The following is a 27,967-nucleotide window of genomic DNA, read 5'->3' on the forward strand; positions in this document are numbered from 1 at the left end:
CACATAAGGTTCAATGTAATAAATTAATTATACCTGCCAAGCTAGACGTGTACATATGATAAATATATGTACAGTTGATTCATTTACTAGTACTTCATTGAAAATCTGTCAGTTTTTAATATGATGTTTTAAATAGAATATAATATTTGGGTTTAATATTCCTTACTCAAATTCAAATTATTATATAGCACTGTTTGGGAAAATACATTTCATTTGGAAGATTAAAGTCATTTGTAAACATGAAAAAGAAACGTAAAGAATCTTCGGTATGATATCAACAGAAATTAATTTCAGTATCCAAAATATGTCTATTATACTTATATATGTTAAGATCGCTGCAGCCAAGACTGAGGCGACTATAAATAATTTCACAAAATGTCCATAATTTAAATCACAGTGTATCCCATTATCTCCTCTGTGTTGCAAGTTCTTTAATGTTATAAATTACATTATATTATGATATTTCGAACTTCTTAAACAGTATATATTATTTGTCTTTAGGTACAACTTCCTGTTTCCTTTCAAATATATTGAAATTACTTACTTTCTAAAATGTTTGCAAATTTACTTACATGAATATTCAATTGAGAATTTCAGTATGTTTTCATGCCTGTTATTCAGTTTGTCCGACATTATGTCCTGCCTGGATCAGTCAGACTATGGGACTAAAGTACAGGAACTGAGAACTCAGTGGGGGCACTACATGAATTTCATCAACTATATGGACCACTTCTGGCTGTGCTCACCTAAGGTATATATGTAAGGTGAATGCACTATAAGAAACGTGGGTAAAATGATACAAAGTGTATGCAATTTGTTATGTGAAGAAAGTCCCACAACTTGTTGGCCACAGAATTTCCATGAAGTGAAATGCATATATGATTTTAATCCAGAATACTCCTGGTCTTTATTTTCATGATGCATATTTGATGCATCATATTTAAATCAGTTCCTAGAAAACATCTGAGAGACTGTGCCAGGATTCTTAATTTTGTTCTGATAATCAAATGTTAAAGTCAATGTTATTATTTGTTTTATTAACATCTTGTACAATAAAAGTTGAATTCTTTTGTACACAAATAGATAAAATAAATATAAACTGTGAATGTGTGTGATATTTAACGCTAATATTACAATTCCAGCCATGGGCTATGGCCTTCAGACCTTTCAACCAGCATGTGGGACTGACAACTACTAATAGAGTGGAGAGGCTCCATTCTCTGTTTAAGAGTGAGCAGAAACATACTGCAGACATGAGCATAACAGGGCTGATTCAACTTTTAATGAAACACCACAAGAGCAGACAACAGAGGTAATCTAGATCTACTACTTAAGTTAATTTGATAACAGATAACAGTAGGTTTTAGATATCAGGTTTGTTCCCAGTATGCCTACATCCCAGTATGCCAACACTATTTGTTCGTTGTGGATTGATATATGCTGATGTAAGCATATTACTAACAATCTACAAGAAAGACCTACAGAAATTACTTGCTGGATTCGCTGTAACGTTTAGAAACTGAAGATAATTGTGGTTAAGTGTTAATACTTATTTTTTGAGGCAAAAAGAAATATTATGAATGTTTAGAAAATGTAAATGCATACAAGGATCTCGGTATCATAATTAATACAAAAATATTCCCATACGGATGAGAGTTATGCGGTTACGAATAGCCTATTATAGTGGAAAATCTGAATTTATCATTTATTTATCATTAAACCATTCACTCCAATGTATATAAGATATGGAGTTTACAGTAAATAGGAGGAAAACGTCTGGGTATCACAAGAAAATTGTCACATTTTGTTTATAACAGAAGTCTTTGTAGAATAACTTTACTTTACCAATATACATTAGAAGTGGCTAATGTTGATACAATATTGCTAGTAACCTCAAAATTTGGATGTTATCTACATCAGTTGATTGGATTAAATTGGTTACCAGACCACACCTTGAAGATCATGTTATTCAAAAAAGGAATTCTGATAGGGCAATTTCTGGTAAGGCAAGATTTCATAAAGTCATAGATAATAACACTACACTGGAAACATATTTACATACTTAAACAAAACATGTGTACATGGTATACATATAATTGCTATTGTTTAGAACATCTTGTCTTTATTTACAAATCGATTGTGGGAGATGGAGTAATACACCTTTAGTTGACCGGAAATGCACTTCTTGTATTAGCCAGGATATTGTTGATGGATCTAATTTTACATTAAAAACCAGCAAAATATTGTAAAAACTGTAATGGATGAATCAACATATTTTTTATGAGTCACACCATATTAATATTTGTTCTTTATCAATGTCTAGCCATGGGATAGTCCATTTTAAGTAAGGTATTTCACACTCATCGATGCATATTACATCCTCATAGAAGTGCAAATTTGTTTTGATAAGAGTGCAAGCATATTGGGATATAGGCAAAATGACAACAACAAAGAACAACCCATATATTGTTACCTGAGGTAAGGCAGTGTGGATGGATGTGTATAAACTAAATATATTCAACAAAACATAAGCATGGGCTACATGCACTTAAACTTAAATTATTAATAAATACAAAAACAAAATTACTGCATGCACAAATGACACAATTAAGTTAAATCTAAAAACAGGTTAACTGCTAATTATCACATACACAGTCTTGAGAAATATTCTACAAATAAACAATTTCATTTCAGTTACTATGAAAAGAATGACAGAATGAAGATGACATTGAAGAGTTCTGTACCAGGGTTCTTGAATGGGAGAGGGTTGACATGCTTTGACCACTGCAGAAAGCGATTAAATGAGGTGACACAGATTCAGTCTATACATAAAGGCGAATCTGCTTACCAAGTGAACAATTACAATGTTGTTTTAAATAGGGAAAACAAAGATCTTTGTTCTTGCCAAGACTTTAGAAGATATTTCTTTCCATGTAAGCATATTCTGGCAACATTATATCACAATACACTACCTTGGGATGCCCTTCCCAAGCAATACAGAGACATCCAAATGTTCCATGTCAGCAAAGACTGTAGGAAATCACTGCCAACAGGTATAAATGTCAAATTTCCAAAAGTCTCTTCAGAAGATTCTCCATCAGCTGTTGACATGACTGGTGCAGAGCAAAGTGACACAACATTGAAGGCGCCTGCAAATGACACTGGCAATGCCCAAAGGAAACAAACGAGTGTGAGGTTGTTGTTGGAGTTGAGGGATCTACTGATGAGGTGCAGCAGCCAGGAAACAGTAACAGAGGCCAACAAGTCCCTAGAAAAGATAAAGCTAACTGTTCAAAATAGAAACTGTTTTAGGAAAAGGAGGAAACACAGGCAGATGCCAACAGCAGCTAAAAATTTCCTTAAGTCAAAAGTACAGAAAAAGTATTTGCTCAACAAGAAGAAACACATGATGCGTAAGTTTTGTATTAAATCTATTGACTCAATGATTAATACAATATCAATAAATTAACACACAAAAAAGCTTTCATCAGGTGCATGAACAAGTGAAATTTCTAAATGTGCATTCAGGATTATAAGGAGGATATACATTTTGCAACACAAATGATTGATTTTTTAAAGAAGAAATAAAGTGAACAAATAACCATGTGTAATTGATCACAATTTCACTTGCAGAGAGGGCAAAATCGCTTTCAAATATTACCAGAAAAACAGAAAATAAGGTAACTATTGAAAAGGAAAAGCAGAACTAAAAAAAAGAGAAACATACATTTAGTCATATGTGCAATCATCTGTTTAAGCAATGCATGTTTCATACTGAATGGATGTTTTAACATTACATGTACTTTCAAATAATACGATAAATATGACGTGTGTGTGTGCACGTGCATGTGATTTGAGAAAAAACGTTCACACATCTTGAACTTAGGCGCAAGAACTGATATCTTCTTTTTATACACATGCTGGACTACATTCTGTGGCATTATAAATTAAAGTTTGCAATGAATAATGACAATCAAACAGGTGTGAATACTTAAATAAAATTGACCACTTCCAGGAGCATGGAGAGTCAGAAGATGACCTACCTGATATGGCAAGTTTTATGGTGAGTATAAAGAGAGAAGACAAAATATACTAAAAGTTTCTTCAAACAGTCTTGTATTATTAGTAGAATCCATGCACTGTGTACATTTTAGGTACATATTATCGAAACATTTACTTACATCTCTTTTTAATACTGACAAGTATCTATCAAGTCATAAATCTCTGTAATACCATGAAAGTAAAGATGAAACCTTCATTCTCTGATCCTAGGCAACTTCAACAGCAACATTTGAGGAAGGGAAGAAACTGGCTGTAATAGACCTGCTGGCAGAATCAGAGCAGAACACATCCACAGAGGTATGCTATGTGCACATATTTGGAATGTCTATAAAATTCTTTATAGAAGAAATTCTGTCACTGAAAATGTATTAATTGGAACCAAATGAAGAGTTTTGTTTGGGACTTTGTGAGGAAAAGTAGCATACTGAAAATTCCTGTTATGTTACCAATTGCAGGAGCAGGATGATGTTTCTGATGACTTGCCAGAGTTAAAATTTGTGGGGAGAAAGAGGAAAGAAACAGTTGTAAAGCAAACAACAGATGACCACACAACCAAAAACGTATGTGCCGTATCTGTACCATAATACCCTGCTTGTTTGTACAGTTGCTCTCATTAAGTTTCAATATTAACTTATTGTAAACATACTATTCCTGTATTACAGAATCAAGGGGAGGGGACACTTCAGATCAACAGGAGACAGAGTGAAACTGTAAGTCAATGAGCTACGAATACAACAGAATATGTACTGGTAGATATAATCAAATGTTGGACTGACTTTTGATGTTTTGAATACACACTTTGAATCCAGCTAGCTATATCATGGTGTCCTGTACACAACTTAATGTTGACCTCACAACCCAGTGATTGATTTGAGAAAAATGCAATCGCGGCGCGATGACACACAGTAACTGTACGTGACCACCGAATTCATTACGTTGCCATGGACGACCACATATGAATGTGGGCAACATTGAGTAGGTGGGAAATAACCCCCTAGTCCTCAGCAAGCCTGTCCCCAAAACCAAGTCTACTCTTCCACCAACGAGTTTGAAGTTTTAACATTACAGAAGTGACAGCTATCGTTCACTTGCGTTTCAGCTGCCGATACCTTTGGATTATGGGTCTGTATGGAGGTTTCACTCAAACACTAATGCTGTGATGGCTGTAGTAGATGGACATAAACTGACGGGAAGAAGCTTTGGAGCACTGAAACCAGGGAATGAAGTTACAGATGAGGTACGTTCATAATAACCAATTATTTTCAAATCTGATGAGGCACTAATTATTTGGCATATGATACATCTATTGATATCTTTTTTGTTTTGGTAATTCTGATGTTCATGTCACTGATACCAAGTTGCAGCTTCCCAGAAATTATTATGCTTAGTCTGTCATGACCCTTAAGACATGGCTTTCTTGGAAGAATATTAGTTTGGGCTTTACTGACAGGAAAAGCAATTACACCATTGCCATGATAACATAGCTGAACCAGTGTTCAATGCAACATTAACCATTCAATTACATCAAAATATCAGAAAGCATGAAAGCAAAAATGGTTGTTTCTTGTTTCAATGCTGCACTCTGTTTATAACAGTGGTCCGTAAATAATCACATCTGGAACAGACAATCCAGTAATAAATTATGTGAATGCAACACATGTATTATAGTTTGAATGCATTGCTTTCTAATTTTACAGGTACTCAATGCATACTGCGGGGCTAAATGTCGAGATCGAGATGATGTATACCTGATGGATTGCCTTGTTGCCACACACGTTATTCTTAATCATGGACAACCACCATTATTCAGGAATGTAAGGAATACAATCATTGTCAAAAGTTTGTAATGGTTCTAAAATCAGAGCAAATATGAGCATTACAATTCATGACAAATCCTTTCCTCTAACAACAGTGAAACATTCTACTCCCTCCTAGGGACATGTGAAGCAAGATTTAATGTAGAAGACTTATGTACATGTGACATATACGCCTGTTATATCTGTACATCTAACATTATCTACACCTGCGGGGGATTACAGTTGACTTGCTATTTAAAGAGTGTATAACTGACTTAGCAAAACTGACTTCAGAAAGAACACATCTTCCTGCTCATTCATCAATACATTGAATATATATATAAGTAAAAAAGATGGTCATAGCAAAGAATAATGTTTAAAAGACTGAATTTATTTCTTGAACAGGTGGATCTGCTTCTGAAAGAAATGATCCTTGCTCCATATGTCACAGGAAAGCACTGGCACATGTTTGTGGTGTTCCCACAAAGAAATGAGATTTTATACTTAAATCCTTTGGGTGAAGACACTTCTTATAAAAGTAAAGAAGCAATTTTGTCAGCTTGGAGGAGAATACTCCAAGTGAGAAGTGAAAAGGGCCTCCTAGACAAGGAAATATTAAAGAAACGATGGAAGCTAATAACAGCAAATCACCAATTGCAACAAGATTCCACAAGCTGTGGAATATTTGTGATGAAGGTAGGACACATACTTGACAGCTAATTACTGCTAAATGACCTTAGTAACAGATATTAACCTTTTTCAAGCTGTTCAATATAGAGAAATGGCAATGCATAATTTTTGTTAGTAATATTCAAACTGATAAACGCTAGTTTACCCTTAGTGATAACTTGAAATTTCAGTTTGTTGACTTTCTTCTTGATGGGAAGAACATGTCCACCCAATTTGACACAGATGAATTCAGGACACACATAGCATCATATTTGCTGCAAAACTCTGGTAGGTACAGATTCCTGAAACTAATCATGAGCAAACAGAAACATACCACTCTTTATAACCCAAAGGGTTAGAAATAACAGAATTCATAAAATTTGCATGTGCACAAGGGCAAATATTACTTCCCATGCACCAGAATATGGTTTACATCATTCGGACATCATTGTTTACTTCCTTACGAAATAAGGTTAGAATGACATTACACTAGAACTGACGGAAATGATGGAATACACATTAAATATCATATAATACTCTCTATAAATGTTAACTGGTTGATAGGCATTATCACTTAAGAATATAGAGTGAGTTAATGACACCACTGACATGGAGGTACACCATTGAAAAAATTAAGAAAAGTAATTAAATGCAATGAATATTTCTAAAGAAATTGGAACATGAGAATGTACTGTTTCAGATTTACCAGCAATGGCTGACATCTGTAGAGGCTGCTCAATGCATACACAAGTGGATACCACTGGCAAATGTGTCAAGTCAACACAAGGGACCAAACAGAGGGAACAAGATTGGGTAAGAATTCTTGACCAGTTACAACACAAAGTACTCAGGAAATTAGGGCTGGGACGGGTAACTCGGGTACTCGGGTCGGCTGGGTACTGAGTAGGACCCGGGTACCCACGGGACTACCCGGACCCGAGTTTAGTCACATAATTATATATATATATCGTTTAATGGCAAAACTTATCTAGAACTCTATGGTTACACTATAAGTGACAAATAGTCACATTTCTTTCTGACTATATATGTAAACATACCTTCTGGCTTTATATGTTTGCATAAAGATAAAACTTCAGTCAACTTCAGTGTATGCATGACCAGATCAGTTTATACGTGTATCTAAATGCATGGTGACAGGTGTACGGTCAAACGTTTCACAATCGGACATTTGGTACCAATCTCTTGAGGCCTACAGCGGGCAGCCGGGTAGGGTCGGATAATAGGGGGGTGGGTACCCGGGTAGTAAATTTGGACTCGTCCCAGCCCTACAGGAAATAATGATTAAATGAATCACATAAGTGAACATGTTTTAGCAAGCTTATAAAGTAGCACAACGAAAAATATAAGCATGAATAATGATATGTTTGACTGTAAGGAAAAAAACCAACTGAAATGAAATAACAAACAATAGAAATAACAATTTTGTATTGCACATGTTGCAGGTGCAGTGTGAGAGCTGCAGGTATTGGTATCACTTTGAATGCTCTGGCAGCAATGCATCATTTAGAACACTGCAAAAGGAAACCTTTGTGTGCAAAGTGTGCCAGGTAGATGAAGACTATGTGGGCAATAGATCACCAACTTCAAGTGTAGTTCTGAGAAAAGGCACACAACCAAACAAATCATCAATGAATAATCCTCACAGATATCAAACTAGGTTTGGTGGGCACACAGAGAACAACTTCCAGTTGATCGCTTTAAATGGTCGCATAAAGAAATGCCAAGGATGCAAAACTAAATTCATTCATACACTGAGGGCACCATTTGACATGGTAGTGAGGCATCTGGAATTAAGACACTTTTTCAGCCATAGGGCAAATAAGCAACAGGCATTTTGGACAAATTGTCATTACCACTGCAGGGCTCAGTGCATTCTGACAAATAATCAACATTTCACACTTAATAGGCTAGTAATTGATCCAACCCTAATATTAACAGATGACCATATACAACATTTGGAACAAAATGGCATAGACATTATGCAAGTTATAAATTCAAAAGTACCATATTTCTAAACAAACATATTTAACAAAGTCAAGAAAAGAAGCTGAAATGAACCGTAACTCTCCACAACACTCAACCTAGACCAGATGCCAGAAAGTCAGGATAACATGACAACCAAGACCTTCACAGCAGCCCTCAAACCAGTTAGGATTACATGACAATCAAGACCCTCACAGCAGCCCTCAACCCAGTCAGGATAACATGACAACCAAGATCCTCAGAGAAGCCCTAAACCTAGAACAGATGCCAGAAAGTCAGGATAACATGACAACCAAGACCCTCACAGAAGCCTTCGACCCAGAACAGATGCCAGAAAGTCAGGATTACATGACAATCAAGACCCTCACAGAAGCCCTCTACTCACAACAGATGCCAGAAAGTCAGGATAACATGACAATCAAGACCCTCACAGAAGCCCTTCTGCCAGAAAGTCAGGATAACATGACAACCAAGACCCTCACAGAAGCCCTCAACCCAGAACAGATGCCAAAAAGTCAGGATCACATAACATCCAAGACCCTCACAGAAGCCCTAAACCTAGAACAGATGCCAGAAAGTCAGGATAACATGACAACCAAGACCCTCACAGCAGCCCTAAACCTAGAACAGATGCCAGAAAGTCAGGATAACATGACAACCAAGATCCTCACAGCAGCTCTCAACTAAGTCAGGATAACATGACAACCAAGACCCTCACAGCAGCCCTCAACCCTGAACAGATGCCAGAAAGTCAGGATAATATGACAACCAAGACCCTCACAGCAGCCCTCAGCCCAGTCAGGATAACATGACAACCAAGACCCTCACAGCAGCCCTCAACCCAGTCAGGATAACATGACAATCAAGACCCTCACAGCAGCCCTCAACTAAGTCAGGATAACATGACAACCAAGATCCTCAGAGAAGCCCTAAACCTAGAACAGATGCCAGAAAGTCAGGATAACATGACAACCAGGACCCTCACAGAAGCCTTCGACCCAGAACAGATGCCAGAAAGTCAGGATTACATGACAATCAAGACCCTCACAGAAGCCCTCTACCCACAACAGATGCCAGAAAGTCAGGATAACATGACAATCAAGACCCTCACAGAAGCCCTTCTGCCAGAAAGTCAGGATAACATGACAACCAAGACCCTCACAGAAGCCCTCAACCCTGAACAGATGCCAAAAAGTCAGGATCTCATGACATCCAAGACCCTCACAGAAGCCCTAAACCTAGAACAGATGCCAGAAAGTCAGGATAACATGACAACCAAGACCCTCACAGCAGCCCTAAACCTAGAACAGATGCCAGAAAGTCAGGATAACATGACAACCAAGATCCTCACAGCAGCTCTCAACTAAGTCAGGATAACATGACAACCAAGACCCTCACAGCAGCCCTCAACCCTGAACAGATGCCAGAAAGTCAGGATAATATGACAACCAAGACCCTCACAGCAGCCCTCAGCCCAGAACAGATGCCAGAAAGTCAGGATAACATGACAACCAAGACCCTCAAAGCAGCCCTCAACCCAGAACAGATGCCAGAAAGTCAGGATAACATGACAATCAAGACCCTCACAGCAGCCCTCAACCCAGTCAGGATAACATGACAATCAAGACCCTCAAAGAAGCCCTCTACCCAGAACAGATGCAAGAAAGTCAGGATAACATGACAATCAAGACCCTCACATCAGCCCTCAACCCAGTCAGGATAACATGACAACCAAGACCCTCACAGCAGCCCTAAACCTAGAACAGATGCCAGAAAGTCAGGATAACATGACATCCAAGACCCTCACAGAAGCCCTAAACCTAGAACAGATGCCAGAAAGTCAGGATGACATGACAACCAAGACCCTCACAGCAGCTCTCAACTAAGTCAGGATAACATGACAATCAATACCCTCACAGCAGCCCTCAACCCAGTCAGGATAACATGACAACCAAGACCCTCACAGAAGCCCTCAACCCAGTCAGGATAACATGACAACCAAGACCCTCACAGCAGCCCTCAGCCCAGAACAGATGCCAGAAAGTCAGGATAATACGACAACCAAGACCCTCACAGCAGCCCTCAGCCCAGAACAGATGCCAGAAAGTCAGGATAACATGACAATCAAGACCCTTACAGAAGCCCTCAACCCAGTCAGGATAACATGACAATCAAGACCCTTACAGAAGCCCTCAACCCAGTCAGGATAACATGACAATCAAGACCCTCACAGCAGCCCTCAACCCAGTCAGGATAACATGACAATCAAGACCCTCACAGAAGCCCTCTACCCAGAACAGATGCCAGAAAGTCAGGATAACATGACAACCAAGACCCTCACAGCAGCCCTCAACCCAGTCAGGATAACATGACAACCAAGACCCTCACAGAAGCCCTAAACCTAGAACAGATGCCACAAAGTCAGGATAACATGACAATCAAAACCCTCACAGAAGCCCTCAACCCAGTCAGGATAACATGACAATCAAGACCCTCACAGAAGCCCTCAACCCAGTCAGGATAACATGACAATCAAGACCCTCACAGAAGCCCTGTACCCACAACAGATGCCAGAAAGTCAGGATAACATGACAACCAAGACCATCACAGAAGCCCTCTACCCACAACAGATGCCAGAAAGTCAGGATAACATGACAATCAAGACCCGCACAGCAGCCCTCAACCCAGTCAGGATAACATGACAACCAAGACCCTCACAGCAGCCCTCAGCCCAGAACAGATGCCACAAAGTCAGGATAACATGACAATCAAGACCCTCACAGCAGCCCTCAGCCCAGTCAGGATAACATGACAATCAAGACCTTCACAGCAGCCCTCAACCCAGTCAGGATAACATGACAATCAAGACCCTCAAAGAAGCCCTCAGCCCAGTCAGGATAACATGACAATCAAGACCCTCACAGCAGCCCTCAACCCAGTCAGGATAACATGACAATCAAGGCCCTCACAGCAGCCCTCAACCCAGTCAGGATAACATGACAATCAAGACCCTCACAGCAGCCCTCAACCCAGTCAGGATAACATGACAACCAAGACCCTCACAGCAGCCCTCAGCCTAGAACAGATGCCAGAAAGTCAGGATAACATGACAATCAAGACCCTCACAGAAGCCCTCAACCCAGTCAGGATAACATGACAACCAAGACCCTCACAGCAGCCCTCAACCTAGACCAGATGCCAGAAAGTCAGGATAACATGACAACCAAGACCCTCACAGCAGCCCTCAACCCAGTCAGGATAACATGACAATCAAGACCCTCACAGCATCCCTCAACCCAGTCAGGATAACATGACAACCAAGACCCTCACAGCAGCCCTCAGCCTAGAACAGATGCCACAAAGTCAGGATAACATGACAATCAAGACCCTCACAGAAGCCCTCAACCCAGTCAGGATAACATGACAACCAAGACCCTCACAGCAGCCCTAAACCTAGAACAGATGCCAGAAAGTCAGGATAACATGACATCCAAGACCCTCACAGCAGCCCTCAACCCAGAACAGATGCCACAAAGTCAGGATAACATGACAACCATGACCCTCGCAGCAGCCCTCAACTAAGTCAGGATAACATGACAACCAATACCCTCACAGAAGCCTTCTACCCACAACAGATGGAAGAAAGTCAGGATAACATGACAGTGAAGAAAATTTCACACTAATACTTTTGGGGTATATGTTGCTGTTGTAATCAATATGGCACATTAATGATCTATAGAAGAAACAGTAAGACTTTACTAAGGTATTGTTTTTTTTAACTGTTTTTTTGGGCCAGATACCCTGGGCCTCCACGTGGCCTGGCCTGGAAACTATCCCATTCATCTGTGAAATGCTGACACCATTACAGGTGAATGGGATAGGCTAACACAGGGTGATTCAGTTCCCTTACAATAATATACTAACAGAAAAATTGTAAAGGGAATTCATAACAATATTCAGAGAAATGTTTACTTCTGTGTTTAAGAAAAAGAAATGTAAATATGCATATGCAACATTTCCAAAACAGTTAAAGCATAACCATACTATATTTCATATATCAGGAATTCCCTTGCGTCTTTCTATCAGTATAGTTATTACTTATAACATTGAAAGTAAATTTTAATTCTATTGCTTCATGCAACAGTTCATTTTAATAAGAGTGACTGAGTGACTGAGAGCAATGTTTCACTATATTACAAAACACATTTAACAGCCACATTATCACCAAGTACCAAATGAGCGAGATAAAGTGGAATGAGTTGGGTTTAATGCCACTTTGAACAGTATTCCAGTTATATCACGGCATGAAACCCATGAACACAAAAATGCTGACAAACTAAGGAACATAATCAGAGAGAACACCAGGATCCCAACCCAACAATCATAGGTTTTTTGGCACACTTTTGGTGATGGGAAACACTGATGGGTAAACACTGATGGGGAAACACTGATGGAGAAACACTGATGGAGAAACACTGATCGGGAAACACTGATGGGGAAACACTGATGGGGAAACACTGATGGGGAAACACTGATGGAGAAACACTGATGGAGAAACACTGATTGGGAAACACTGATGGGAAACACTGATGGAGAAACACTGATGGGAAACACTGATGGGGAAACACTGATGGAGAAACACTGATGGAGAAACACTGATGGAGAAACACTGATGGGAAACACTGATGGGAAACACTGATGGGGAAACACTGATGGAGAAACACTGATGGGGAAACACTGATGGGGAAACACTGATGGAGAAACACTGATGGGAAACACTGATGGGGAAACACTGATGGGGAAACACTGATCGGGAAACACTGATGGAGAAACACTGATGGGGAAACACTGATGGGGAAACATGGGAATTAATGAGCAACTATACTCATCCAATGATGAACCTCACGGTGAAACTAGCAAAATATAAGCCAAAATCAAGACACCAATACTGGGTAAGTGAGTGAGTTTTACTCCACTTTTAGCAATATTCTAGCAATAAAACAGCAGGGGACACACTAAATGAGTTTCACACATGGTACCCATGTGAGGAATCAAACCCAAGTCTTCAAGCAACCCCACCACCTGACAACAAGACTGAGTAATTCAATTGCTGACAGTTTGAAAAATAACCATTGAAATGCATGAACTTTCCTAAATACCCATTTCCTGTTGATTTCTTTAAATATTTATAAACAGATGTGGGTATATGGGTATACAGATAAACAGTGTATTACTGAAACATTGAAAGACATTAAAATAACTAAAGACAATGTTATAATAACTTGTATACCAAAACAAAATAAAGATTGAAGACATTAAAAATTTTGACTGCCAATTTCAATACCTAACTTTAAATAAATGCTTAGGACATATGAAATCAACACAATTGAAAAAACAACATTTGGCATAACAATTCATTCCAATCAAACTGCATGCATTCCTGTATAAGTGAACATGAGAGACTAATGTGTTATATTATATATATATGAAATCAAACAGACAGGCCAGGCTTATTATTTTTCACTGATTTTGAAAAGACTTTTCATACTGTCTCCAAACCATTCACTATAGTTTTTTTTGGAAAAATACGACCTAAGGGCTAATATACTCAAATATATGTTTCTTTTGCCAAATAATAGAGGTTGTGTAGGTGATCCAGTGTCACCTTATCTCTTCTTCTTGGTAGCATGTTCTCGAATTAATGATCGAATTAATGGAATAAAGCTTAATAATGAAGAGTATAAACTTGAACAATAATAGAATAAGCAGTTAGTCTGTTTAGCACTAACAACATTTGTATATAATTGAATAATATTAGAATATAATCAAATTATGCAAAATATTCCTAAATCATCGAAAATAATAATAAGAGAGAAACATTGAATATTAATAACCAAAGTGTCAACACAAGTGTATGGCATATTTATGATAAACTTATTACCACAGCAAAACAGCAAAAAAGCCAGTGTATTGTGAAAAATGGTAAAGAAAGTTAAGCTCAAAATAGACTAAGAGTACAGATTCAATGATAAAGTTATATACTGTAAATGTTACCCTCTGTTTTGTTTGTTTGTTGGTTGGTTGTTTAACACTGCACTCAGCAATATTCCAGCTATATGACGGCAGTCTGTAAATAATCATGTCTGGACCAGACAATCCAGTGATTGACATCATGAACATCGATCCATGCAATTGGGATCGAGGACATGCATTAACCAAGTCAGCTAGCCTGACCACCCGATACCTTTAGTCGCCTGTTATGACAAGCATAGTCGCCTTTACGGCAAGCATGGGTTGCTGAAGACCTGTTCTACATCTTCATGGGTCAATTAAGGAAATGAACTTCATTTTTCTCTTTCTTACACAAATAACAAGTTCTGAGCTCTAAGGGATGGGGGTGCATTGTGCCGACCTATCCCAACGTGTAGGGTGAGACTTCCAAACATAGTCTGGGGAGATATTTTCTGAGATTCATGGACATAAAAGTTTGCAAGTTAAGTTCGGGGACAAGATCTTTTTTTTAAACATATGGTAGCTGAGTAGCATATTTCCATGCTGAGGATTTGATGTATCATTCCAGAGTTGTTCAAACCAAGTACATGTATATCCATCTACTGTCTTGAGTTTTTCATTTATAAGAGACGCCACATACTGAGTTGAGCCTGGCATAAATATCAAGTCATGGTTATCCAGCTGCTTGCTTATATTAATGACAGTGTGAATGATATTCTTCTTTTTTTCTTCTTTTGCTATATTCTAAAACTCTGTTTGGCAGTCTATGACTTTCCCTTCTATTGACTATTTGACAATGATTGACATAAAGACCTTTTTTGCCATAGCTGAGATTAATAAAGATGTGAACAGCAACTTAAGGTTATAACATGAGCATTACCCTATTTCATGATGAGGCACAAAGTGAAACAGATTGTAGATGTTCACAAAGCGTGGTAGTGCATAGACTTTATTATAACAATGATGAGACCTCAATAAAATATTGAAAGGAGTTTAAGTATAACAGCAGAGTTATGCAATGGTCGTATTCATTGCCTTTTGGGGCACATTTGATAGGCATTCAAACAGTTAACAGAATGACAATGTTCATTCTATGTAATTATGAAATTACATTGAAAACATAATATGCTGCCATACAAATGTTATGTACATCTAAAGTGTCATAAACTCTGTGAAGAATGAAGAATGCAATAAGATCTGCTCAGAAATATAAATAGAATTGGTCAAATTTGAGCCTGTTGTTTTATTATGGATTAACTGCCACTTTTGACAGTACTTCAATTTCAAAGAAGTTTGAAAAACTCTTATTTAACAATTATGAGTCAGGTGGCAGTCTTGTAGTTGGTGAATTTACAGGAAGTACTTCTCTGAAAGATATTACAAATCTTTCAATTCCCATCCAATTTGACCAACGACAGAGCCTGCCTCATTTACAACAGGTAAAGACATATAATATTTGTGACCTGAGGCAGCGGAGGTGAGGTGAAACAGGGTTAAAGGTCGGATTCAAGATTATTGTACTTGTATAGCAACATGTATGTGGCTGCTTGTACCAGTTCAGACATTACATAATGTAAAGAGTACAGTGCATGCCCACCGAGTTACACTGTACCATGCTGCAGTGAAACATGATGGATACTCCATTCAGACACATCATATGGACTCCAAGACAACAAGTGCCCGTTTTACTCCCCTTATGCCAAATGCCAACCACCCATCGAACAACCAACCTACACACATAGAAAAGACCATAATTACAATAACTGGCCAACTGGATAGTTTCCATGGGAATGGTACACCCAATAACAAAGCTTCGCTGTACTGCTGTAATCCATTTATAAAACACACAATTGGTAATTAGATTAAATAAGTTAAAGCTAAGTCTGTATGTATTGTACCATTTATATTCCAGAAACAAACGTCATGGCAGTACTATACTATACACAAGACACCCAAGGCCTGCAAAGGTGGTGCTTGATACTATATATAAAGAAATAAAGCAAAGTTGATATATTCCAGAAACAAACGTCATGGCAGTACTATACTATACACAAGACATCCAAGGCCTGCAAAGGTGGTGCTTGATACTATATGTAAAGAAATAAAGCAAAGTTGATGTTGTCTGTGTTATAAGCTCAACTCAGTATATAGTGAGTTTGCCTAAGCTGGATATTGTAAACTAGTAACCTATTTTCTGTTTACACGCATTTGATGTCTTAATGCAGTCTTTCTTTGAAGTGTCCCATAATCAGGATAATAAGTAACTTGAAGAAACTTTCAAATTGAAACAAAATAGATAGGCCTATAACCACTGTTTAATAAAACCTAACCTAGGATAAAAGTCTCCATATAATTTTTATGTGGAACATTATGATATAAATCTGAAGTAATATTCAAAATATCAATCAAGAACTCAACCCCAAAAAGTACTAGAATCTGTACTTTACTAAGAAAGTGTTATTCCAAATATAACATTTGTTACAATCAAATAGAAGCTAGATCTAAATATTTTGTACTTATAAACCTACTTATTGTCTAACATTATGGGGTTTCAACATTACATTAGGCCATGGCGATGTTTACTGTGTATGAAGATACATTATAATTGCTCATATTATATTAACTTTCAGTACAAGATGCTAGATCTATGTGATGTATGATTAAAACTTTCTCAATCACAACTTTGTAAACTTGACGTAAATGGGGAAAAAATCAGAACTGTGAAGCAGATCAAGGTAAAATCAACCATTCTTTACTGAACGAGAAACCATTTGATTTCTAAAAAAACAATGAAGCCTATTTTAATGAAACAAAATTACATATGCCTCGCAATGTGGGAAAACAAAATATTGGAATACAAGTGTTCAAAGAACATGGGCGGTAATATCGATAACATTAGGGTAGCTGGGTTCTGTCTACAAATGTCAGACAAACTTATCGCATGACTACCGTCTGAATACAATATATGACGCCCGCCACGCCTAACATAAACATATAAACGACATGATCATTCAACTGACGATATATGCGCTGATTAATATCGGAAAACTGATGACATGTCCTTGTATCCAAGTGTCATAAGCAGTCGTAAAACACGCGAACTTTCTGACTTTAATTGGTTTGTAACATTAGACGCGAATTTGACAGTTGCCATGAGTTGTCTCCCTTGAAAAGCGCGATAGTCGATAAAACTAACGCATACACATGGTCTCGAAAAGTATGTAAAATAGCGACGACCAACAGTTACTACGGAGAGCAGTCGATAAACCAGTTTGCTCAGGACACAAACGTAAAAAGAAGCCTGTCCTTGTCATGTGAAAGTAAAACATTTTCCTCATTGTTTAACAACCCTTTATACCTACAACTGATCAAAGGTTCATATGCATTGATTGAATTACCATGCAGAAATATTACAAATTAATCGTGTATTGCAGTCCCCCGGTTTTCGTGGACACCAACACAAATGTCATCAAAACCACCAAATAGAGTTATTGTTCAGATGTGTGTGAAGAGAAACTGTTTCTCAAGCCATTCTAAGATTTAAGATAAGAAACACTTCGTTTGGGAGAGACAAATGACGGATTAGCACGCACACACGAATACACAACAGCAGGTCGCATCTTGAATTTCCGAGTGTCTGTACTCGGTTTTTTTAGAGCTGCCAGTTATGAAATATATCTTGATTATTATAATTAATGACTATAGTGACTGATCATATGTATAATTTGTTTACACGAGATAATGATTGTCAAATGCCGAGAGTAGCGACAATTAGGATACTAAAAAATATGATAGGATTTCAGAGACTTCCACACAGGTCCTGCTATCTAACTTCCGCCTCACACATGGGGAACAACTCACTAGACATTTCTCTCTAAAAAATAACGTTGTCCAATTTACAAGTTGCGAGCACATGTACGAATCTCCAGAAATGACATGATAGAACAAAGTTTTATAGTGAAATATACCATGCTTTGTTCTTCGTTTTTTTTTGTTGTGATTTATTGCCTAGCTTTCTTATATACCGTATTCGACGTAATAACCGCCCAGGGTGCTCTCAAAATTAGAAATAGGGAGCTCTTATTAGAATATAATTTTGTGGTTTATGCTGATAGCCTGAAATGACACAAAAGAAAGGTCGGTGCGTATTATACACGACAGATATATTTTTCCAGAATTTAATTGCCCGTAATTAAAGGTGCTTATAACACAGGATTGTGTATTATACACTAAGAAATAAGTCTTGTGTACATTGATCAATCGGAAGGGTGCTAATTGGTATTGTTCACTAGTCAATATATTAGAAAATATCGCCGTGGGCGCTTATTACATTGGGGCGCTTATTACGTCGAATAAGGTAACGCAATATGATGTGAATCATAAAATCTACATGTATCCTTAAAAAAATACTCCAGATTCTAAGTAAGTATTTTCTATATTCAATAATGGACATGAACAGGTTGTGTTACTGGTATCATTCAACCTGTCAGTTTTGATATATTTATTGTCATAGGTCATCATCAAAAATTTAAGCAATAAAATCATTATCACAAACAGGTACATATATAATTATGAACACATAAACAGTTAAGAAATTAATCTTTTCAGCATGATAAGAAAAAATGATATATATATAATGAATTATGTACTTTAGATAGATTTTCTGCCAATGTAATTAATACAGAATACTAAACGAGCTCCCATGTAATACCAATTCTATAACACGAGTGAAAAGTTGTGGTATCTTACGAGCGAAAGCGAGTTTCATAAAATTGGTTTTACACGGGAGCAAGTTAAGTATTTTATTTATTACTTGCATTTGTAACCATTTTAGAATTAATCTATCAGGTGTGAATAGGCTGACACCTACACGATCCAAAGCATAACATCCAATTGAGTTTTACAGAATAATGCTTCAAAAACGTCAAACGTTGAAACAAATTAATTTACTACCATACAACTGTCCACCTTTAGAATTCAGGTGTCCGTTCCACAAAGTTATCGTAGTGCTAAGGTTATCGCAACTCACATACTTTCATTTAGACTTATGACTGTCGTTGCGGTACAGTACGATCTTCTTGTGGAATGGGGCTCTGAACTACAAAGTTTACAATCACGTCACAAAACCCGATGACGTAATTTGTGAATTTTGTTGCAATATCCATCGGCGAAACAATGCCATGTGACATCAGCCTAGCAACAAGTTTGCTGGGGTCATCGACTGTGCATAAGCTCCTCTCAGTGATTTATCATCTCCACACGCAATGTCGTTGAATAAGCCAAGGGATGTTGAGAGCTTTCAATATTTGTTTGTGAAACATGTTCCGAGAGTACATCAGCACGCGTTTTGGCAATACACAGTGTGCAATACAGCTGTATGTTTATTAAACGGGTGATCTCTTCACGGACAAGTAATAAAGCTAGTTATCTTCATCATCTTACATCATGCAATAGAATGATTCAAAACAAGTTAACAAATATCAGCAATAATCATAAAATGGTTATAATCAAAATGGCATTAACTACTCCAGGTGCATGCTGCCGCTGTGACACCAGATGGCGCTCAGTGGGGGGCTGGAGGGGCAGGACCTGATTCGTAACCTGCGTCAGCTCATCTACAGCTTCGAGCCTTACATCCGCGAGGCTGTCTCCACAGACCAGATAGAGGAGAACTTGATACACTTGGAGGAGAGCGAGGAGAACTTCCACAAGTAGGATATCGAGAAACTCTTACCTTGTGCCTCCCGATATCAAATCATTTCAGAATGAGTTGAAAAAAGTTAAAATATATAAGGCTTGCCGATAGTAATGTAGCCATTACACAATAACACACATAAAGACTCAGCATTTATCACGTAACCATGGTAACCATGTTGAACTTCGTGAAAGGGGATGTATTGCATCATCAAAAAAAAATGGAAGGAGCCAAACCAAAATATGTAATGTAAATTCACATTTAATTGGATGTGTCACTTGTGAGAGATTGTTTTCTAATGTGAATATTGTGAAGACGTCCAATCTTACTGTACTCAGTCATGCAAATCTCAACAATATTCTGACAATCATGAAAGAGTTCAACCCTTAAGCAGCCATGAAAGAATGGGCCACCAATTCCAAGGGTACATGTAATTTCTTCAATGTTTTCACTTTTTAAATGAACCGTTTCGGGCAGCTAGAAATTAAAAAGGGGCAAGTGGTTTTGTTTTATTCACTTGTCTTGGCCAGTGGACTTTCAGAAAGTATTTGAACCCCTGATGACTTCTTTAAATATGATTACAGATATGAAATCATTAAGTTGCTGAAACGGAAAATTGACGAGCTTCTGGGACCTTTGATTGATGATGAAATTGAGCGTTTCTCTACGGTTGGACATATTGGTGCCAACGGGCAGGAGACGGTGGTCAGTCGAATCACTGACCGCATCCTGCAGTCACAACAGTGAGTTGCCGTCGTGGATTACTGTGTCTTTTTCTTAGACTTGTCATCATCAATACTTCACAGGCTTGGTAGACACTATGAACATCTCCATCACCCATGAATACACATGGCGATTTAAGGTGTAGTAGTAACATGTGTCTATTTTTATTATTTCAGTCAACTAACGACTGGACCATTAAAAAATCATGGATGTCAAATATTTTGTGCATGAGCTTTGTGAGAACCCTACCATTGCCTTTTATTTTTTTATTATCATTCTTATAATGATGATGATGATGATGATGATGTGTTTCTCCTTGTGTTCACAGATACCATGACTTCAACAAGAAACTGAAGCGTAATATGACTGGTGCTATTGACCAGCTGCAGCAGAACTTTGAGCAGGAGTTCTCGGGTGGTCGTCATGGAGATGCTGGGTTTCAGACCCGCCGGGACAATGTTGTTACAGATGATGAGGAGGCAAGCAAACTGATGTTCCTTAACTTTTCTTCGTATGTTCAATTACAAATGCATGTGGACTGCTAAGTTGAAATAGGTTTCTCTGTATAATGATACTTCTAGAAGCATTGGTTTATGGAACCACGGACCCTAAGAGAACAGTGACATAAACACAAATAAGTGAGTGAGTGAGTTGGTTTTAACGCCGCTTTTAACGGTATTCCAGTTATATCGCTGCGTTTCAGTTTAATGTGGGAGGAAAGCCCGAAGTGATGCAGGTCTCAGATGTTTACCACTTCAGTGAAACCCACGAGCACGGGTATGGTGCTGACCAACCTAGAAACATAATCGGGGCTAACCAGGATTCAAACCCACAATCATAAGTTTCTGGCGTGCCCATGGTCGCAACTCTGCACAGCGTATCGCAGCGCCATAGACAACTGAGCTACCCGTGCCCCCTGAACACAAATGAAGTCTGAAGAGCAGTTGTATTTTAATCTGCCAAAAACATACTTACATGTTCATTACAAGAATAGTGTATGTACATTATGTTAACTGCAAATCAAGTCTGAGAAAATGCACTTATGACAACATATTCTGATAACTTGTAAAAAAACAAAATATGTCATTTTTAGTGTATTTTATTTCTTCTCAATATTTTTCCTTTCAATAAAACTCGTACTTAAAAAACAAAACAAGTCGGAACATAATCAAGTCTTTTGAACAATTACGTTTACATGAAATACAGCATGTGTGAGTGAGTGAGTGAGGTTTGACGTCCCTTTGAACAGTATTCCGTTTATATCACGGCATGTCAGCTTAATGTGGGAGGAAAGCCCAAAGTGATGCAGGTGTCAGATGTTTACCTCTTGGCTGAAACCCACATGCATAGGTATAGTGCTGACATACCTAGAAATTAGATTGGACTGAGCTGGGATTCAAACCCACAATCATAGGTTTCTGGCGTGTCCAAGGGATGCCACGCTGCACAGCGAATTCAGGGCCCACTTGCACAAAGCGATCTTAGCGCTAAGATGATCGTAACTCCCATACTTTAGCATAGGCTTACAATAGTCTTAGCGCTAAGATCACTTTGTGCAAGTGGGCCCAGGTGCCTTAGACGACTGGGCAGTTTGGGCACCAGCAATACAGTGTGTAAGGAAATGATCATCTGCTTAAACAATTACTGAAAAACATGCATTTCTTATACATGTAATAACATAAAATATTGCGCATATTTTTGAACAACAGAAATTCATTCATTGTGTTTATCATGCAGGAAATAAAGCAAGTCCTTTAATCAAGTTGTATGGATTGTATACGTTGTGCCAAGTGATTGAGAATCAGATGTCAGGTTTCTAGCTAATTTTTTGAAACTGAGTTGAAACTTCGCTTTTTTAATGCATGGTTTGTTTTCAGGGAAGTGTGATGATGTTTGACCATGATTACATGAAGCATGTGGCAGACAGTCTCGGCAAGAGCAAACCCACACAAGTAAGTCGCAGTCATTTGGGTGAGCTTGTTGTTTTCAGACACAATATTCCAGCTGTATGATTGGGGTCCGTAAATACTCAAGTCTGGAACAGAAAATCTAGATAAATTTGGTCCAGTACCAGATTGCACATGTTACATGAATAAGTCTGAGAATTTGGTGAGGACAGAGTCAATGGTACACTAATAGTGCCAAAACAGAAATTTAAATCCTGCTTATTGGGTAGAGGGGACAGAATGTATTATCTGTATTGCTGTGAGCATGCATCTGTGGGTGGATGCACCATAATCATTACAAATCATTATCATCATCATCATCATCATCATCATCATCATCATCATCACTATTATACATGAGCATGATGGTGTGTTGCAGACACGGCGGGATGCTCTTCAGAAGCTGAACCAGATCATGTCTGCAGACTCCGTCAACTCTGACCACTGGCTTCAGTTGAAGCGTAACCTACAGCAAGTCATGTCCGACCCTGATGAACAACTCTCGGTATGTACATACTGCACACGTTAGGGATGGCTTGTTTAGAATGCTGTGATATTGCGATTTTTATTACTGACAGGTTTTGAGAATGAAGATGTTGTTTGAAATATTCCAGTTACCGGTATATCTCTCCAGCCTGAAAATGGCGGAGTTTGGACAAGGTCAACCAGTGACTGGAAACATGAACCACTTGTAGTAGCCATGGGTCAGAGAAGTTAATCAGAGTGAGTGAGTGAGTATGGTTTTACGCCGCTTTTAGCAATATTCCAGCAATATCACGGCGGGGGACACCAGAAATGGGCTTCACACATTGTACCCATGTGGGGAATCGAACCCGGGTCTTCGGCGTGACGAGCGAACGCTTTAACCACTAGGCTACCCGACCGCCCCGGAAGTTAATCAGAACAGAGACAGTGTTCCCAGACATGTGAGAAACATTCATGATGTGTGTTGACCTGTTTTTGCACATTGTTGTCTTGTTGTAGGCCTTGAGTGTGAAGTTCATAGCCAAGGCTTTCACAAGCACCACACATCAGACCAGAGAGATCTACATCTTGCTGAGTAAGTAGCATTTAGTAACCATGGTAACACACCAGTGCAGAGCTGTCAAGTTTGGAATGGGTGAGATCTAACATAGCTGGGGTCCAAGAGCCGATTTCCTCGAGTTTTCAGTGTGTTTAGTCTCCTTTCCATTCTGATAAAAACCAACCTGTGAAGAGCCGGGTTAGAATAGGTCTTCAGCAACCTATGCTTGGCATAAAAGGCTACTATGCTTGTTGTAAGACTCGACTAATGAGATCGGGGAGTCAGGCTCTCTGACTTGGTTGATGCATGTCATCGTATCCCATTTGTCTGGATCGATGCTCATGATGTCATATGGCTGGAATATTGCTGAGTGTGGAGATAAACAACAAACAAATCTGATAAATACCCTGGACTCATATTCACCATCATAGCTTTGTTTTGAGTTCTGTTCAAATGACACAACATCGTCCATCATTAAAACATGATATCATTGAAGTACTGTTAGACATAAAAATAAACTGATATTCTACCTCTAAATCATTTGATAGTCTTGAACATCTATCTAGGAAAAAAACTAATTATAAATGTTGATACTGCCTGTGGTTTGAACAGGAGAGACAGCAATAAGACAAAAAGGACAATCTGCAGGAATGAACTGGCTGAGACAAAATATGTAAATTAGATGATTGAAACAAGAAACCAAATATTAAAGACATTGATTTGAATTTTGTGTCGCCTGGTGATGATGTCACAATGCACTATAGTCTGTTTCATGTTCTTGTCTTTGTTTGTTTGTTTGTTTGTTTGTTTGTTTGTTGTTTAACGATGCACTCAGCAATATTTCAGCTATATGACCGCGGTCTGTAAATAATCTAGCCTGGATCAGACAATCCAGTGATTGACATCATGAGCATCGACCCACTCAATTGGGATACGATAACATGCATCAAACAAGTCAGTGAGGCTGACCACCCGATCCCATTAGTCGCTTCTTATGACAAGCAAAGTCGCCTTTTACGTCAAGCATGGGTTGCTGATGACCTATTCTACCCTGGATCTTCACGGGTCAACTATCACCCTCCTCTTTAAAAAATAGGGGCGGTCGGGTAGCCTAGTGGTTAAAGCGTTCGCTCGTCACGCCGAAGACCCAGGTTCGAATCCCAACGTGGGTACAATGTGTGAAGCCCATTTCTGGTGTCCCCCGCCGTGATATTGCTGGAATATTGCTAAAAGCCGAGTAAAACCATACTCACTCACTCACTTTTAAAAATAATCAACTGGTTGTTGATTTCAAGGTCATGAGCGAGAAAATATGTGTGCCTCAAGCCAGGGGGCCACGAATTGGAAAGTCTGCACCTCGGGATGTGGAAAATCAACTAGTTTCTCGACTTATTACATGAGATTGCCAGACAAACCAAAAGTCAGATTCAAGACAATCTCATCATTTAGAAGATCTTTAGTAAATTTTGATGAAATATTTGAAAAACAATTATTAAATACAGTCAAGTCTCGTTAATCCAACACTCGTTAATCCGACAATCGGCTTTATCCGACACTAATGATGGGAACCGATTAAATCAGTGCTGTTTAGACCCGTTAATCCGACAGTCTCGCACTCCGACTCCGACACACCTAATTTGCAACGAAATACCGAAATCACTCATTAATCAGTCTCGTTAATCCGACACAGTGATCAGCGTATGTTTTATATTTTTTTATAACGTGTTTGAATCCTTATCTATTGTGTAGTTGTCCGATTTTCGATCACGAACGTTGATACTGCATGTACTAAATTTCGTTTATACGACATACTCGTTAATCCGACAAAATCATATGCAACCATTGATGTCGGATGAACGGGACTTGACTGTATAACTTGAAAAAGTGTAAACATTGTGAGTATGACCAATCCAACTGACGGAAGTGTATTGATTACTTCCCTGTTCTGATTTAGGACAGTCTGTCTGATTGGTTGATCAGACTGCCATTTAGCCAAATGCGCAACATATTATATGAAGTCATGGCAGATAACACTGACTGCTCAAATAGTTTTCGTTTGATGAAAGCCAAGAAATAGATGAATTCATTTTCTGGTAGGGAAAAGCCACAGAGATACTAAAAAAGATGATTCATCAATGTCAAAACGAAAAATGTTGGCAGAAAAGACCGATTTTGTAATATAAACACAATATTGACAATTAATCCGGCCAAGTAGACTTTGTGTCTGGACATTTGAAGGTTTACTGTTTGCTTGTCTGGGGACAAGTTCACAATTTTGCTATTTCCACTCCCCTGCACCTAGACAAGGGAATGTCCATGATTTAAGGACACATTTTACATTTTACTGCTGGATACAATTAACATGAGAGACAGGCCAATGCATCTCAAAGTACAGTAACGTCATAGTATGGTTTTTCTGATTCTTTACCTCGATAAATAATTCATTATTATAAATATGATTAATGTTAAAAATATATGGTTACATACAATGAAATGGAAAAACACATGAGAGAGACATATTATTGGTAACAACTGTTACATTGTTTGACAGCCCAGCTTGACTGCCAGCCATGCATGCTGTCTGATCACAAAGCTGTTTTGCAAATTGTGGTGCAGGCTTTGAACTGCAATTTTAATGTAAGATTTGATTTATAGATTAGACATTTTGGCAATTGATAATCTTTTTGAATGTCCAGATGACTGACTGTTCAATTAGTCAATCAATTGCTCTGCCACCATCTTCCAGAGGCAAGAGAGTTAACTGACTTTAAAAGTCCAGTTTCCACCCTTCCCACATCTTCCCGAGGCAAGAGAGTTAACTGACTTTAAAAGTCCAGTTTCCACCCTTGCCGAACTAGGCTGTAACTCCTGGGATCGACCATAGCGCCACCAGTGGCTATTAGGAGTTATGTCCCTTCTATGCCTCTTCTATGGACCAATCACATTCCATCTCTCATATCACTTGCATTTGCTTCAAACAAAAAAGCAGCTCCAAGTCAAGACGATCTGATTGATAATCAAGATCTATATTGTGATAAAACGGGTCTTACATCGCTAAGTACATCAAATCACGTGAGCACCTTGATTACAAACATGGAAAGATTTAAAAAAATATCTGTTGACAAGAGTTGGCGGTGCACATGCTTTGTAAATCCTGCAATCAACCGAAATCTGCATGACAGTTTACAAACCGGATTTTGAATTCGTTGCATGATCGTGATTGGACTATGCATGGACTCGTTAGTCCAGCCAAAATGTAACTCCATAATACCAGCCTAGTTCGGCAAGGGTGGAAACTGGACTTTTATAGTCAGTTAACTCTCTTGCCTCGGGAAGATGTTCCACCACAAACAATGCCTTTAAGCATACCAGTGAGGACATCCTTGAGTACACTGCTATCTCACTCATCAGATAGCCAGATAACCAATCTCTACCCAGTACATTTTGTCCAGGGTAAAATGGGGATCAGGTGTCCAAAATGGCTGCCTGATATTGGATAGGTTATATACAGTCGTGCCCCGCTTATACGGATTTCAGATATCCGGAAACCTCGCTTCCCGGACGATTTTCATTCAAAACGAAATAATTACTATATAAATTTACCCGTATATACGGAAATTCAGTTTCCGGAACCGGACGGTCATTTTCATACACAAAACACTGAAATGCGCACAAAATTGTCTCACTTATCCGGACAATACACTTCCGAGGGTGGTAATCCTTCCGCTGGTGGTAATCCTTTGATTCGTGAGAAGTCAATTAACCAAGTGACACATTATTGTTTAAAATTCAAACCTCAAAATGTGGTAAAGTTCAAACTTCCATGACAGACTTTTTGAAACGTGTATGAATAAAGATTGAGTGGATGTATCTGTTTGTTCTGTCATCTGTCATGAGTTGCATAATTGAAGGGAAGTAACTCTTCCAGTAAGAAGCTGGTTTCAGTTATACGGAAATTCGTTTATACGGACGAATTTGTGAAATGACGCAAGTGTCCGTATAAACGAGGCACGACTGTACCATCTTCTACCAGTGC

The 27,967-nt window shown here is 38.4% G+C and overlaps 1 protein-coding gene and 1 long non-coding RNA gene across 2 annotated transcripts in view; one reads left to right on the forward strand and one right to left on the reverse strand.

Moving 5' to 3' along the window:
- Positions 1 to 1,216: 1,216 nt before the first annotated feature.
- On the reverse strand, positions 1,217 to 6,729 carry LOC139454067 (uncharacterized). Its single transcript, XR_011652433.1, has 3 exons — positions 6,694 to 6,729; positions 4,182 to 4,323; positions 1,217 to 3,268 (listed from the first exon to the last, which is right to left on the reverse strand). It is a non-coding gene; the product is annotated as an uncharacterized lncRNA (long non-coding RNA).
- An 11,052-nt stretch (positions 6,730 to 17,781) lies between these two features.
- The window catches only part of LOC139454068 (protein broad-minded-like), a 58,220-nt gene continuing 48,034 nt past the window's right edge, over positions 17,782 to 27,967 (forward strand). Inside the window, exons 1-7 of the mRNA XM_071235566.1 lie at positions 17,782 to 17,863; positions 20,075 to 20,254; positions 20,823 to 20,981; positions 21,290 to 21,440; positions 22,839 to 22,913; positions 23,287 to 23,412; positions 23,892 to 23,967. Coding sequence (XP_071091667.1) covers positions 20,100 to 20,254; positions 20,823 to 20,981; positions 21,290 to 21,440; positions 22,839 to 22,913; positions 23,287 to 23,412; positions 23,892 to 23,967 — 742 coding nt within the window. The 5' untranslated portion in view covers positions 17,782 to 17,863; positions 20,075 to 20,099. The remainder of the gene's footprint in view (positions 17,864 to 20,074; positions 20,255 to 20,822; positions 20,982 to 21,289; positions 21,441 to 22,838; positions 22,914 to 23,286; positions 23,413 to 23,891; positions 23,968 to 27,967) is intronic.

The sequence above is a fragment of the Haliotis cracherodii genome, unplaced genomic scaffold (assembly GCF_022045235.1).
Source record: "Haliotis cracherodii isolate W230 unplaced genomic scaffold, xgHalCrac1.p SCAF_10, whole genome shotgun sequence".
Lineage (NCBI taxonomy): Eukaryota > Metazoa > Mollusca > Gastropoda > Lepetellida > Haliotidae > Haliotis > Haliotis cracherodii.